Source organism: Pleurodeles waltl, chromosome 4_1 (assembly GCF_031143425.1).
Source record: "Pleurodeles waltl isolate 20211129_DDA chromosome 4_1, aPleWal1.hap1.20221129, whole genome shotgun sequence".
NCBI classification, from domain to species: domain Eukaryota; kingdom Metazoa; phylum Chordata; class Amphibia; order Caudata; family Salamandridae; genus Pleurodeles; species Pleurodeles waltl.
In genome coordinates this window covers 37356425-37370516 of record NC_090442.1, presented here as the reverse complement: position 1 = coordinate 37370516, position 14092 = coordinate 37356425, and the positions used below count along the sequence as shown (strand labels likewise).

At 45.4% G+C, this 14092-nt stretch overlaps 1 protein-coding gene across 1 annotated transcript in view; it reads right to left on the bottom strand.

Moving 5' to 3' along the window:
- Positions 1–629: 629 nt before the first annotated feature.
- Positions 630–14092, bottom strand: part of LOC138286965 (zinc finger protein 729-like) — a 303471-nt gene continuing 290008 nt past the window's right edge. Inside the window, exon 4 of the mRNA XM_069227333.1 lies at positions 630–2586. Coding sequence (XP_069083434.1) covers positions 954–2586 — 1633 coding nt within the window. The 3' untranslated portion in view covers positions 630–953. The remainder of the gene's footprint in view (positions 2587–14092) is intronic.

The following is a 14092-nucleotide window of genomic DNA, read 5'->3' as shown; positions in this document are numbered from 1 at the left end:
AAGAGAAAAAGCAGGTCCTACGTCATGAATAACAAATGTTTTCTGTTGTGGGCATCTGTAGAGCTGCAGTAAGGAAATCTATCCACACCTTCGCCAAACACTATTGTTTAGAGTTTGATAATCAAGCAGAAGCTAGAGTAGGTGAAGCAAGTTCTATAAAACTTATTAAATAAGGTTCTTTACGTTTCTGTTCTGCTGGACTATAAATTACCAATCGCTTCGTCAATGAGTTAGCTTACTATTCTAGTCTAGCCTTTATGACGATCAATAAAGACCCTACAATGCAAAAGAAAATGTAGTCCTGGTTCTTCATCATAGCAATGTTCAGTGAATCCATAAATGACCCCTCACTGACTGTACTTTTTAAAGGATGGGTGTGGGAGTATCTCTAAATACATATGTACATAAGCATCTCTACTTAACGTTAAGGCTTAAAAAGAACTGGGTCTTGAAGGTAACTGCAAATACTACATATTAATAGGTGTTCTGGGACACTGCACGGAATTATTCTACTGTTTAGGAGTATCAAAGACGATCCTATGAAGCAGAACCAGAACTACAGGTAGGTGGCCCTTTATTCAATGCACTATTATTCCTAGTGTCAATTTTACAGTTAGCGTGATCAAGTGTGCTTGGATGTTTTTCTTTCTACATCTATTTCGTAGACACTTTCATTCCTTTTATTCCACATTGTGCTAAACTCACAATGTCTTTCCTGGTTTTCATTGATTCTTCCTACAAAATGTAGAGAAATTAACAATTGTTGGGAAAATACACTGTTGGAAATGACCATCTTTTGCAAGACATCCCTCAGGTTCTTGCTGAACCCGTTTTGGTGGCTTTAGGATTCTGTGCACTTTACTCCTGCTAACGAGTGATGAAGTACTTGCCCTCTCCCTTCTCAACATAGTAAAATTGGTATGCACCTAATTGGCACATTTAATCCATTCTATTTACTCAGTGATGGTGTGTGTTCGTTGATGTCTTTGTAGGCTCGATAATCGACTAAAGCTCTTCAGACATTCACTGCATTGGTATGGCTTTTCCCCAGTGTGTGTTTGCTGATGTCTGTTTAGGCTTGATAAAGAACTAAAGCTCTTCACACATTTGCTACATTTGAATGGTTTTTCTCCTGTGTGTGTTCGATGATGTTTTCTTAATGTTGAGAAACAACTAAAACTACCTCTGCATTCACTGCAATTGTATGGCTTTTCCCCAGTGTGTGTTCGTTGATGTACTCGGAGTATGGAAAAACGACTAAAGCTCTTCATACATTCACTGCAATGGTAAGGTTTTTCCCCTGTGTGCGTTCGCTGATGTTGTTTTAGGCTTGGTAAAGAACTAAACCTCTTCACACATTCACTGCACTTGAATGCTTTTTCCCCTGTGTGTGTTCGCTGATGGAGTTTTAGGTGTGTTGAGCGACTAAAGCTGCTTCCACATTCACTGCAATTGAATGGCTTTTCTCCTGTGTGTGTTCGCTGATGTCTTTTCAGGGTTGATAACAGCCCAAAGCTCTTCATACATTCACTGCACCTGAATAGTGTTTTGCCTGTGTGTGTCTGCTGATGTCTTTTTAGGGTTGATAACAGCCCAAAGCTCTTCATGCATTCACTGCACTTGAATGGTTTTTCTCCTGTGTGTTTTTGCTGATGTTCTTTTAGGCATGCTGAATGGCTAAAGTTCTTCCCACATTCACTGCAATGGTATGGTTTTTCCCCTGTGTGTATTCGCTGATGTTGTTTTAGGGTTGATAAGTGACCAAAGCTCTTCACACATTCATTGCATCTGAACGGTTTTTCCCCGGTGTGGGTTCGCTGATGTCTTTGTAGGTGTGATAACCGCCTAAAGCTCTTCACACATTCACTGCACCTGAATGGTTTTTCCCCTGTGTGAGTTTGATGATGTGTTTGTAGCTGTGATAACTGCCTAAAGCTCTTCACACATTCACTGCACCTGAATGGTTTTTCCCCTGTGTGTGTCCACTGATGTCTTTTTACGGTTGATAACTGACCAAAGCTCTTCACACATTCACTGCACCTGAAAGGTTTTAACCGAGTGTGTTTTCCCTGATGCGCTTTTAGTTGTCCAGAGTGAATAAGGCTCTTCACACGCTCACTGCACTTGAATGACTTTTCCCCAGTGTGTGTTCTCTGGTGTCTTTGTAGGTTTGATAACTGACTAAAACTCTTCACACATTCACTGCACTTAAATGGCTTTTCCCCTGTGTGTGTTTGCTGATGTCTTCGTAGGTGTGATAACAGCCTAAAGCTCTTCACACATTCACTGCACTTGAATGTTTTTTCCCCTGTGTGTGTTTGCTGGTGCCTTTGTAGTGCTGATACATTAATGAAGCTCTTCATACATTCAGTGCATTTGATTTTTTTTTCTGCTGTGTGCGTTTGCTGAAAGTGCTTTAGTTCTGATGACAAACTAAAGCTCTCACTGCATGTGTATGCTTTTTCTTTCTTGGTTGTGTTTGGGTTAGGTATACATTTTTCTACATCCTGTGGCTGTGTTTCCTGAAGGGCCAACATGGTTGATAAATCACTTGTGTTATTCTCACACATTTTGCACACTAGATTTCTGATTTAACAATATAGAGCAATGGCCACTAAATCCTTACCACATGCATAATATGTGTAAGGCTTCTTTTTTGGTTGACTGTCTTTAAATGGGACAATGGTTTCCCATACTTGCAGGTAAAGATCCTTTCTTCTCCTGTTTGTGGAAACAGGGTCAGTTCTCTGTGTTTTATTTAGCAGAAGCCTCCTTCCTTTACCCTTCAGTGTTGTGCTTTTCTCTGGTTGCTGTAGTCTGGACTGAAAGGGTTTACAATACACCTAGAGCATTGGATGGTGGTCTTTTATCATTCTAGAAAGCAGAGAACTGCTGTAGTCACCCCACACTGATCCCACGATCAAAGCTAGTGGTTGACACCAGTTTATACAGGAGGTGGTTTGTCAGTGTTGTTGCCTTAATTTTGTAGAGGTCACTTCTTATAGCCACTGACTTGGCCTTGACTCCTTCTTCCAGGATCTGTCAGTTTACGTTCAGGTTCCTCTGTCGCTGATTGCACTGATATTGTCCCGAATACTGGATCTCATTATTTAGGACAGCTTTTACAGATTTACAGCATTATCTTCATTATATATAATCGTTTTGTGCATTCAAGACTTGTTTCCTGTTGGATGTAAAGAGAATGAAAACTGCTAAATGGAATATTTATCTGGTTGTAAAAGTCATCTCTTCTGTGGCTCTACCCGGACGATTTCCTCCACCATGACCCTGAGCTCCTCCTCCGAGAACCTGAGGTGTCTTTGCCGTGCCATGGTGTGGTGTAGGTGATGTGTGGGGTGGTGTATGTGGTGATGAGTGTGGTTATATGTATTGGTGTGTGGTGATTTGTGCGTGGAAGTAGTGTGGGTGATGGTGTTGTGTGCCTCTGTATGGTGGGGTTGTCTATGCTGTGCTGTCTCTCTGGCCTTCATCTAAATTTTTGGTCGTAAGGGTTTGTGGGTGATGTGAGTGTGTGTTTTTTATTGTATTGGGTGTTTAGGAGTGGTGTGTGTATGTGTATCAGGTGTGTGTATTTCGAATTGTCCAATGTGGCAGTGTTTTGGAGATATGTGTGTATTTTGAGCGCGGCGGTGTGTACCGCCAATGGAATACCGCGGTTGAAAGACCGTCGCGTGGATTCGTGGGTAGTGATAGCATGGGCGTTTTTCTGTTGGCATGATGGTAGAGGTTTTGTTTTCGCCAGTTTATCACTGACCTTTGGTGTGGCGGACTTGTGTGGGTGTCTGCATTTTGGCGGATTCTGTGCTGTGGGTCATAATAGCTGTGGCGGAATTCCGCGGCCGCGGCGGTGTGTTGGCGGTCTTCTGCACGGCGGTAAGCGGCTTTTACCGCCGATGTTGTAATTACCCCCTCGGACAAGGTCACTCACAGAACTTGGAAATTACGTACCGTTAAATGCCAGAATGAGTACAGCACAGGAGTGAGAGGCCTGTCCATCGTGGCATGTTTGCTATTTGGGAACAATGACAGTCGAGAATCTCAGCACATATGACTTAAGAAAGACCACTGGCGACGTGGCTACCTGTCCCGCGTACACGGCTGGGGTCCACTGAGAACTGGCTTGTCCACCTAGGCTGGGTCACTGGGGATGTTTGACTAATGTAAGTGGTTGGTTGATTGATAAGACATCTGTTCCTAGCTTTCACTGAGATGTGCAAAGTAACAAGGTAGATTCAGTCGCTGTGATGCTGAGGCAACAGATAACAGAGCAGCAATTTGCCAACAATTATTTCTTGAGGTAAATTTGTTAATGTGTCGGTGCCCTTAAAATGAAAATAACAATGATTTTTGAAAAAATATAGTGTGAAAAGCTGATAATATGTAATAATTATTTTTCTTAATATCAGATGTTCCAGACATTCTGTACTAAATGGCCAAAGTTTGAAAACAATTTAATCAGAGAGGAATTATCCACGTTTGTGAGTTTTAGGTCAAAAAAGGACTTAATTAGCCGAACATTTCATGTCACACCTAGGTTGGAGGATGCACATATTTCTGAGGGTTTCATTTAACTATTGGTGTAATAAACTGTGAATTATTTTAGTTAGCGTGGGTATCCATGAAAGTTCAATTAAATATATAATAATTTTTTGACATGAGATGTGTATGTTCATTTTGATGCAGCAGTTCCTTGTTTCTCTATCATCATTTATGAATTGATTAAAATGCACTTTATTCTTCTGACTTTGATGTATCAATTTCATGGAATAGACACTCACTCTAAAATAAATCTTGATTGATTCATTCACTGTGTCGGCTACAACTTCTGTGATCTTCTACAACCTGCTTAAGAAGCCGGTGACTGCTGTGGTACCACAGAGTCAAATGCTGATGCTAGTCTACCTGACCCAGTTTGTGGAGCCATAGTAGGATCAGAGGCAAACATCAGCCGCCACAGCTGAGGCCTTGCAGCCCTGCTTGATGCCCCCTCTGAATGGGGTCTGATGATGAGGTGAGTTATCCACCGGTGCTCCTCCTTAGATTGTCCATTCCTTCTATTATTGTTTATGAAGGCAAGTCTGGGTTCAATCAAACAAAGAGGAAGGAGTGGGAAGACCTTTTGTTGCACATGGCTGAAACCGTCCCAGGTCAAGCAGTCTAGCCTGGAGGGAGCCTTCTCCTGTGCACTTACCCACAGCCAACACTTAATGCAGCGACATCACCCAGCACACCACTCTCTCGCACTCACACAGTCCTGAAGGCACCCACACAACACTCCACACTCCCATGCTCCTCAACACCCTCTCACTCACCAAACATGCCACAGAGATCTGGGACCTGCTGCACAACATACCCCTGACCTACCTTGTCTCACAGAAACCTGACTGGACCCCACACCTCTACTTGATATCACTACAGTCATCCCCACTGGCTACAAGATTGCCAGGCAGGACAGATTTCACAAGCCCAAAGGTGGAATCATCATCATCCTCAAGAACACCATCAGCAGCACCACATCCACAGACACCTCATCCTCCAACATGGAACACCTGTCGTTCAAGCACATATTCCTGAAAGTGATTTGGGGTTGCTTTCAGCCCATAGAAAGGTTGTGATGACTGACCGTAATGACTGAAATGAGGACAGCAACACACTGAATGGTAAATGATGAGGTGCATAAAGCAGGCGAGGGAGAGAAATCCTTTAGAACTGGGCTCCTCTGCCAGCAATATTACGGGAAAGAAAAAAACGTGTCCATATTCTGCTTCACTCAGGAAGATAAAGGCACTATATTCATGTCCGGGGCCCTCTATCTGCTAAGTACTACCTGCATCCGATTGCCGCTGCAAGGTTAGAATGATCACTTGAACTGGTCCTCATCTCCAATTAACAGTCATGCCAGAGGTGTCGCCATAGATGTACAACATCTGGATCAATCTAGCTATAGAGGCTCAGGATCACATATATAAGTTCATATATCATCTGCATAAACAATATTTTGTCCTCCTGTGTTATTGCCCGTAGGCATCTGCTAAATAATGCATTGCAGAGTCACTCAGCCAGTGGTTTGATAGTCAGTGCAAAGAGGAGGGGCGAGATGGAACGGCCTTGCCTCATTTGTTACTGTTATTAAATGGGGAGGAAAGGCCTCCATTTGCCCTGACCCTCATCGAGGGCTTCTCATATAAAACCTGCATGCATCTACAAAGGTGAGGACCAAAATACATTTGTTCAAATAAAGGGAACATGAAAGGCCACAATAACAAATTAAAATCTTTTTGGAAAATCTACTAGAACCATTCCCGATGTGTCTTCTGATCACAGTAGGGCATTGTGTAGTCACCTGGGACACCTGGCATGAAGCCGTCCTGATCCTGCAAGCTTTGTATCACTTGAACCAGTCTGTTAGCCAGGACCTTGGCTAAGGTATTTGGCTCTAGGTTAGTTAAAATTATCAGCCAATATGAGTCAAAATAAATCAGGGACTTCTTTGGCTTCAGAATCACGGATATGATTGTGCCCGCAGGTCATATGGCCTCTTCGTACATAGCCAGTAGCGGGGATGTTTGCTGTGTTCATACTTTGTGAAGATCTCAAATGGTAAGCCATTAGGGCAGGTGCTCTTCCCAGGGAGAAGAGGATTAAGTGCTTCTAGTATTTCTTCTTTGTTTATAGAGTCATCTAGTATTTGTCAGTCTCACTTGGAAACCACCAAATTATAAACAATGCGATTATACAGCTTGGCCGGAGCAGAAGCCTTGGCTTCTATATATATGGATTGATAATACCAGACAAACTTTTACTCAGTTTAATCAGGGTTGTTTAAAACATGCCCGGGACAAGTGGTGAGATTAGGCACAAATCAGAGCAACATGTCTCTATTGGCAGGCCAATACAATAGCTTTCCTGCCTTGTCCCCTCATTTGTATATTTTATTATGCTTTACTGCATTTGCTTGTGTGGTGGAATCAAACAATTTCAGTCTAAGTGAGATCCTCAGCAGTTCATGTAGACAGTTGCCACAATAGGAGGCTCTACTTGCTCCTTCTCTAACTCACAGATATTATGCTCTAGGTCATGGAGTTCCTTGTCCTTCTTCCTGTTAGCCCCGGATTGGTAGGCTATGACTTGTCCCCTCCCCTCAGAACTGCCTTAAGTGCCTCCCATGGTATGGACGCTGATGTCACTGTTCCAGCAGATGTCGCTGCAGATCAGCCTCACGGAGCCCTGAAGCACTCAATCTTAAAATCCCCCTCAACTGCACCAAGGCCATGTATTGTAGGTCTGCACTGGAGTGTGGTCTGTAAGGCATGTGGGATGTTATGAGCCTTGGCCAGACATCCTACATCTACATCTGTGGTGGGGATAGAGAGGTAATCAGTCCTGGAAGATGACTTGTGTGGAAGTGAGTGGTATGCAAATTACTTGCTATCTGGAGGAATAGTGTGCAGGTGTCTGAGAAGGACAGCGACTTGGACCACATGTTTAGAGTGATGAATCTGTGCGGAACCCTGGTATTCTGTTCGCATCCATAAGAACCGGCGCATTCCTATCCTTGTCCCCTGCGCTGGCACACAAATTGCTGCCTAGTGCCAACGCAGGCATCCTTGCACCATGGGGCACGGGTGCCTGCTTTGCACAGATGATTGTTTATATGCAGGAAGGGACACTTTTCCCGCACATAAATAATCATTAATGGCACATTCCTCTTTCTATAGCACACATGGAAAGAGGAAAAATGGGGAGAAATAATGTTATTTCTCCCGGATACACCACTTTAACGCCACCCCTGATGTGGCGTAGGAATCTGACACATTTTCAAACTTTTAAATCTGGGAATGTATCAGATTCCATCAGATTTCATGGGTGTGGCATGGTAACACCTACAGCAAAACCCACGGAACGCTCCTTTCACACAGTGTTGTGCATGAAATGGGTCCATCTTTACAAGATCATAAAAAGCCATGCAAGGAGGCTTAGCATGGCCTTGTAAATCTGGGCCAGCACATTGTGCCACTTCAGTGGCAAGAAAATGACACTCAGGTGGTGCAGTGTGCTGCAAGTCTCTCGTAAATGAGACCCTCAGACTCCAGGAGCCACTGTTCTAGAGACATGGGCCTCATATGGGAGGCAAACTCCTCAGGGGGGAGTATGTTGAGCGAGAGCCCTGCTGGGAACACTAGGTGACTCTATAAGAACATCGAGAAGTACGGGCTAATGGACAAGTCCATGACATGATAAATACACAACTACTGTCATGAGATACTGGGGCATGACACATCCTCCAGCATGATTGGAAGACACCAACCTCTGCTTCTGACACACCAGGACTCCCAGTTAATCAACTACAACCACACCACACACAAAACTGAATAGTTTTTCACAAAAGACCCTCAGAGGTAAATGTAAATAAGCCTCCATCCAGTACTGCTGTCACTGTGCACTAGAGGATGATACCGTCCACACAGCCCTGAGGCTCTAAGTCAGTCATGCAGAATCATAACCACAGCACACTCTAAAGACCTTCTGTGGTGAATGTAAATAAGCCTCCATCCTGTACTGCTGTCACTGTGCACTAGAGGATGACAACATCCACACAGCCTTGGGGCTCCCAGTCAGTCCTGCAGTATCACAACCACAGCACACTCTAAAGGCATTCAGTGGTAAATGTAAATACGCCTCCAACCTGCACTACTGTCAACGCGCAGTAGAGGAACGGCACCGTCCACACAGCCCTTGGACTCCCAGTCATTCGTGCAGATTCACAACCACAGCACACTGTAAAGACCCTCAGAGGTAAATATAAATAGGTCTCCATCCTTTACTGTAAATAAGCCTCCATCCGATAATGCTATCACTGAGTAGTAGAGGATGAAACCATCCACACAGCCCTTGGGCTCCCAATCATCAATGCAGAATTAACCACAGCACACTCTAAAGACCTTCTCTGGTAAATGTAAATAAGCCTCCATCCTGTACTGTAAATAAGCCTCCATCCTGTACTGCTGTCACTGTGCACTATAGGATTACACCGTACACACAGCCCTTGGGCTCCCAGTCAGTTGTGCAGAATCATAACCACAGCACACTCTAAAGACCTTCTGTGGTAAATGTAAATAAGCCTCCATCCTGTACTGCTGTCACTGTGTACTACAGGAAGACACTGTCCACACAGCGCTCGGGCTCCCAGTCAGTCATGCAGAATCATAATGACAGCACACTCTAGGACCTTTTGTGGTAAATGTAAATAAGCATCGATACTCTACTGCTGCCTCTGTGCACTATAGGATGACACCATACACACTGACCTAGGGCTCCCAGTCAGTCATGCAGAATCACAACCACAGCACACGTAAAAGACCTTCTGTGGTAATTGCAAACAAGCCTCCATCCTGTACTGCTGTCACAGTACTAGAGGATGGCATAGTCCACACAGCCCTTGGGCTCCCAGCCAGTTGTGCAGAATCATATTCACAGCACACTCTAGAGACCTTCTGTGGTAAATGTGAATAAGCCTCCATCCTGTACTGCTGTCACTGTGTAGAAGAGGATGGCACCATCCACACAGCCCTTGGGCTCCCCATCAGTGATGCAGAATCATAACCACAGCACACTCTAACAAAGACCTTTTGTGGTAAATGTAAATAAGCCTCCATCCTGTACTGCTGTCACTGTGCACTAGAGGATGACACCATCCACACAGCCCTTGGGCTCCCAGTCACTCGTGCAGAATCACAACCACAGCACACTCTAAAGATCTTTTGTGGTAAATGTAAATAAGCCTCCATCCTGTACTGCTGTCATTGAGTACGAGAGGATGACACCGTCCACACAGCTCTTGGACTCCAAGTTAGTCGTGAGAAATTAACCACAGCACACTCTAAAGATATTCTGTGGTATATGTAAATAAGCCTCCATCCTCTACTGCTGTCATTGTGTACTAGAGGATGACACCGTCCACACAGCCCTTGGGCTCCCAGTCAGTCATGCAGGATCACAACCACAGGACACTCTAAATACCTTCTGTGGTAAATGTAAATACGCCTCCATCCTGCACTGCTGTCTCTGTGCACTAGAGGAACGACATCATCCAACAAGCCCTCGGACTCCCAGTCAGTCCTGCAGAATCACAACCACAACACACTCTAAAGATATTCTGTGGTATATGTAAATAAGCCTCCATCCTCTACTGCTGTCATTGTGTACTAGAGGATGACACCATCCACACAGCCCTTGGGCTCCCAGTCAGTCGTGCAGAATTAACCACAGCACACTCTAAAGACCTTCTGTGGTAAACGTAAATAAGCCTCCATCCTGTACTGCTGTCACTGTGTACTACAGGATGACACTGTCCACACAGCGCTCGGGCTCCCAGTCAGTCATGCAGAATCATAATGACAGCACACTCTAGGACCTTTTGTGGTAAATGTAAATAAGCATCGATACTGTACTGCTGCCTCTGTGCACTATAGGATGACACCATACACACTGACCTAGGGCTCCCAGTCAGTCATGCAGAATCACAACCACAGCACACTCTAAAGATCTTTTGTGGTAAATGTAAATAAGCCTCCATCCTGTACTGCTGTCATTGAGTACTAGAGGATGACACCGTCCACACAGCTCTTGGACTCCAAGTTAGTCGTGAGAAATTAACCACAGCACACTCTAACGATCTTCTGTGGTATATGTAAATAAGCCTCCATCCTCTACTGCTGTCATTGTGTACTAGAGGATGACACCATCCACACAGCCCTTGGGCTCCCAGTCAGTCGTGCAGAATTAACCACAGCACACTCTAAATACCTTCTGTGGTAAACGTAAATAAGCCTCCATCCTGTACTGCTGTCACTGTGTACTACAGGATGACACTGTCCACACAGCGCTCGGGCACCCAGTCAGTCATGCAGGATCACAACCACAGGACACTCTAAATACCTTCTGTGGTAAATGTAAATACGCCTCCATCCTGTACTGCTGTCTCTGTGCACTAGAGGAACAACATCATCCAACAAGCCCTCTGTTGGACCTGGCTTTTTGACAGGGACATCCCCAAACTTTTTGCCTCCTTCCTCCTATTTTTTCTGACCGGTTGTTGTTGGCTTTTGACCTCTGGGCACTTTACCACTGCTAACCAGTGCTAAAGTGCATATGCTCTCTGGGTAAATTGTACTACTGATTGGTTTATCCATGATTGACTATTTAATTTACTTGTAAGTCCCTGGTAGAGTGCACTACATGTGCCTAGGGCAGGTAGATTAAATGCTACTAGTGGGCCTGCAGCACTGGTTGTGCCACCCACCTCAGTAGCCCCTTAACCCCGTCTCAGGCCTGCCATTGCAAGGCCTGTGTGTGCAGTTTCACTGCCACTTCGACTTGGCATTTAAAAGTACTTGCCAAGCCTAGAACTCCCCTTTTACTACACATAAGTCATCCCTAATGTGTGCCCTAGGTAACCCCTAGAGCAGGGTGCTGTGTAGGTAAAAGGCAGGACATGTACCTGTGTAGTTATATGTCCTGGTAGTGTGAAACTCCTAAATTCGTTTTTACACTACTGTGAGGCCTGCTCCTTTCATAGGCTAACATTGGGGCTGCCCTCATACACTGTTGAAGTGGCAGCTGCTGATCTGAAAGGAGCAGGAAGGTCATATTTAGTATGGCCAGAATGGTAATACAAAATCCTGCTGACTGGTGAAGTCGGATTTAATATTACTATTCTAGAAATGCCACTTTTAGAAAGTGAGCATTTCTTTGCACTAAAATCTTGTTGTGCCCTTCAATCCACGTCTGGCTAGGTTTAGTTGACAGCTCCTTGTGCATTCACTCAGACACACCCCAAACACAGGGTACTCAGCCTCACTTGCATACATCTGCATTTTGAATGGGTCTTCCTGGGCTGGGAGGGTGGAGGGCCTGCCCTCACACAAAGGACTGCCACACCCCCTACTGGGACTCTGGCAGACAGGATTGAGCTGAAAGGGAACTTGGTGCATTTCTTAGAGACTCTTTGAAGTCACCCCCACTTCAAAGGCACAACTTAGTATAAAACAGGGCGTCTGCCCTACCTCATCAGACACTTGCTGGAGAAGAAACCTGAACCAGAAACTACATCCTGCCAAGAAGAACTGCCTGGCTGCTCAAAGGACTCACCTGTCTGCTTTCTACAAAGGACTGCTGCCTTGCTGTTGCCCTGCTGCCTGGCTGAACTCTTGTCTGGCTGTGAAAGTGCTCTCCAAGGGCTTGGATAGAGCTTGCCTCCTGTTCCTTGAAGTCTCAGGGCCAAAAAGACTTCTCTCTTTTACTTGGACGGTCCGTGCGCCGAAAATTTCGACGCACAGCTTGTTCGGCGGCGAGAAAAACGCCGCACACCGACGCTCTTGGGACGATCGAAAATCCGACGCACGGCCTCGCAAGGACAACGCCGCCCGACCTCTAGAGGAGAAATCGACGCGACGCCTGCCGTGAGATCGTAATTTCAACGTGCATCCCCGCAGATCGACATCCGGAGGAGAAATCGACGCGACGCCTGCCGTGAGATCGTAATTTCAACGCGCAGATCGACATCCAGAGGAGAAATCGACGCGACGCCTGCCGTGAGATCGTAATTTCGACGCGCAGCCCCGCAGACCGACGCGCAGCCGGAGAACAAGCAGGAAAATCCACGCACAGACCCGGGACATCTGGTAATCCCCGCGATCCACAGAAAGAGACAGTCCGCGCGCCGGAAAACGACGCCGGCCTCCCCGCGTGGAAAATAACGACGCAAGTCCGTGTGTGCTGGGGAGAAATCGACGCACACACCCTTTTTCCGCGCACCTCTTCTCTTGTGGCCCTCTGAGGAGATTTTTCCACGCTAAACCAGGTACTTGTGCTTGAAAGAGACTTTGTTAATATTCTAAAGACCTAAGACACTTTATATCACTTTTCAGTGATATCTTTACAAATTCGTATTGCAACTTTGATCATTTTGACCTGAAGATACCCAGATAAATATTATATATTTTTCTAAATACTGTGTGGTGTATTTTTGGGGTGTTATGCTATGGTGTTGTATGATTTATTGCACAAATGCTTTACACATTGCCTTCTAAGTTAAGCCTGACTGCTCGTGCCAAGCTACCGGAGGGTGAGCACAGGCTGATTTTGGATTGTGTGTGACTTACCCTGACTAGAGTGAGGGTTCTTGCTTGGACAGAGGGCAACCTGATGCCAACCAAAAACCCCATTTCTAACATTGGTGATCAGCGGTGAGGATAGGACTTGTGTTTGTGCAGTGACATACAGTAGCTAAGTATTTCACTACCTACCCACAGTTGAAGGTCAACTTGATTTTTCATCTTTTTTGGCTCTTGGTTCTCTGATGTCCTCCTGGATATACTATTGATATTTTGGACTTTGGATTTTGGTTTTTGCTCATAAGATCTTATCAAAATGGGATTGTGTACCTACTCATTCTTTGTTTGTACGGACCACCTCACTAAGGCTGACCTAAGGAAGCTTTGCAGAAAATGGGGCCTTCCTGTAGCAAGGAGATCTACTAAGGCGGAGATGCTCCATCAGCAGGAGGAAAGATGGGCAGAGAGAGAGGCAGCAAGAAACCAAATGACTAAGTACCCCTCAGATGAGGAGGAGGACTACTCACATGAGGAGGAAGACTGCTCACATGAGGAGGAAGACTACTCAGATGAGGAAAGAGAACCAGTGGGAGATGAATGGCTCCTAGCTCTAGAGCGGTGTCTAGAAGAGCTAGATGAGCAGCTTGAAAGGGCTGAGGCAGCAAGTCTCTTAGCCCTGGAAGAAGAAAAGATTGCAGCTCAAGAGCTGAGCTGTAAAGAGCTGAAACTGGAGGCCGGAAGGGCTGAGTCCAGTTCAGATGGTGGCAGCAAAAATCTTGCATCCAGTACTGCTGAAGAAGGGCACAAGCCCAGAGATGTGGTGCCCAACTTGAAGAAGGGAGTTGACACACCCCAGGCGGTTCAAGGGTATGAGGTAGTTCCCGTTATGCACAGGGTCTCTGAGAAGGATTGGGGAACTGGCACAGGGAGTCATATTCCTACTGGGGGGAGGGACA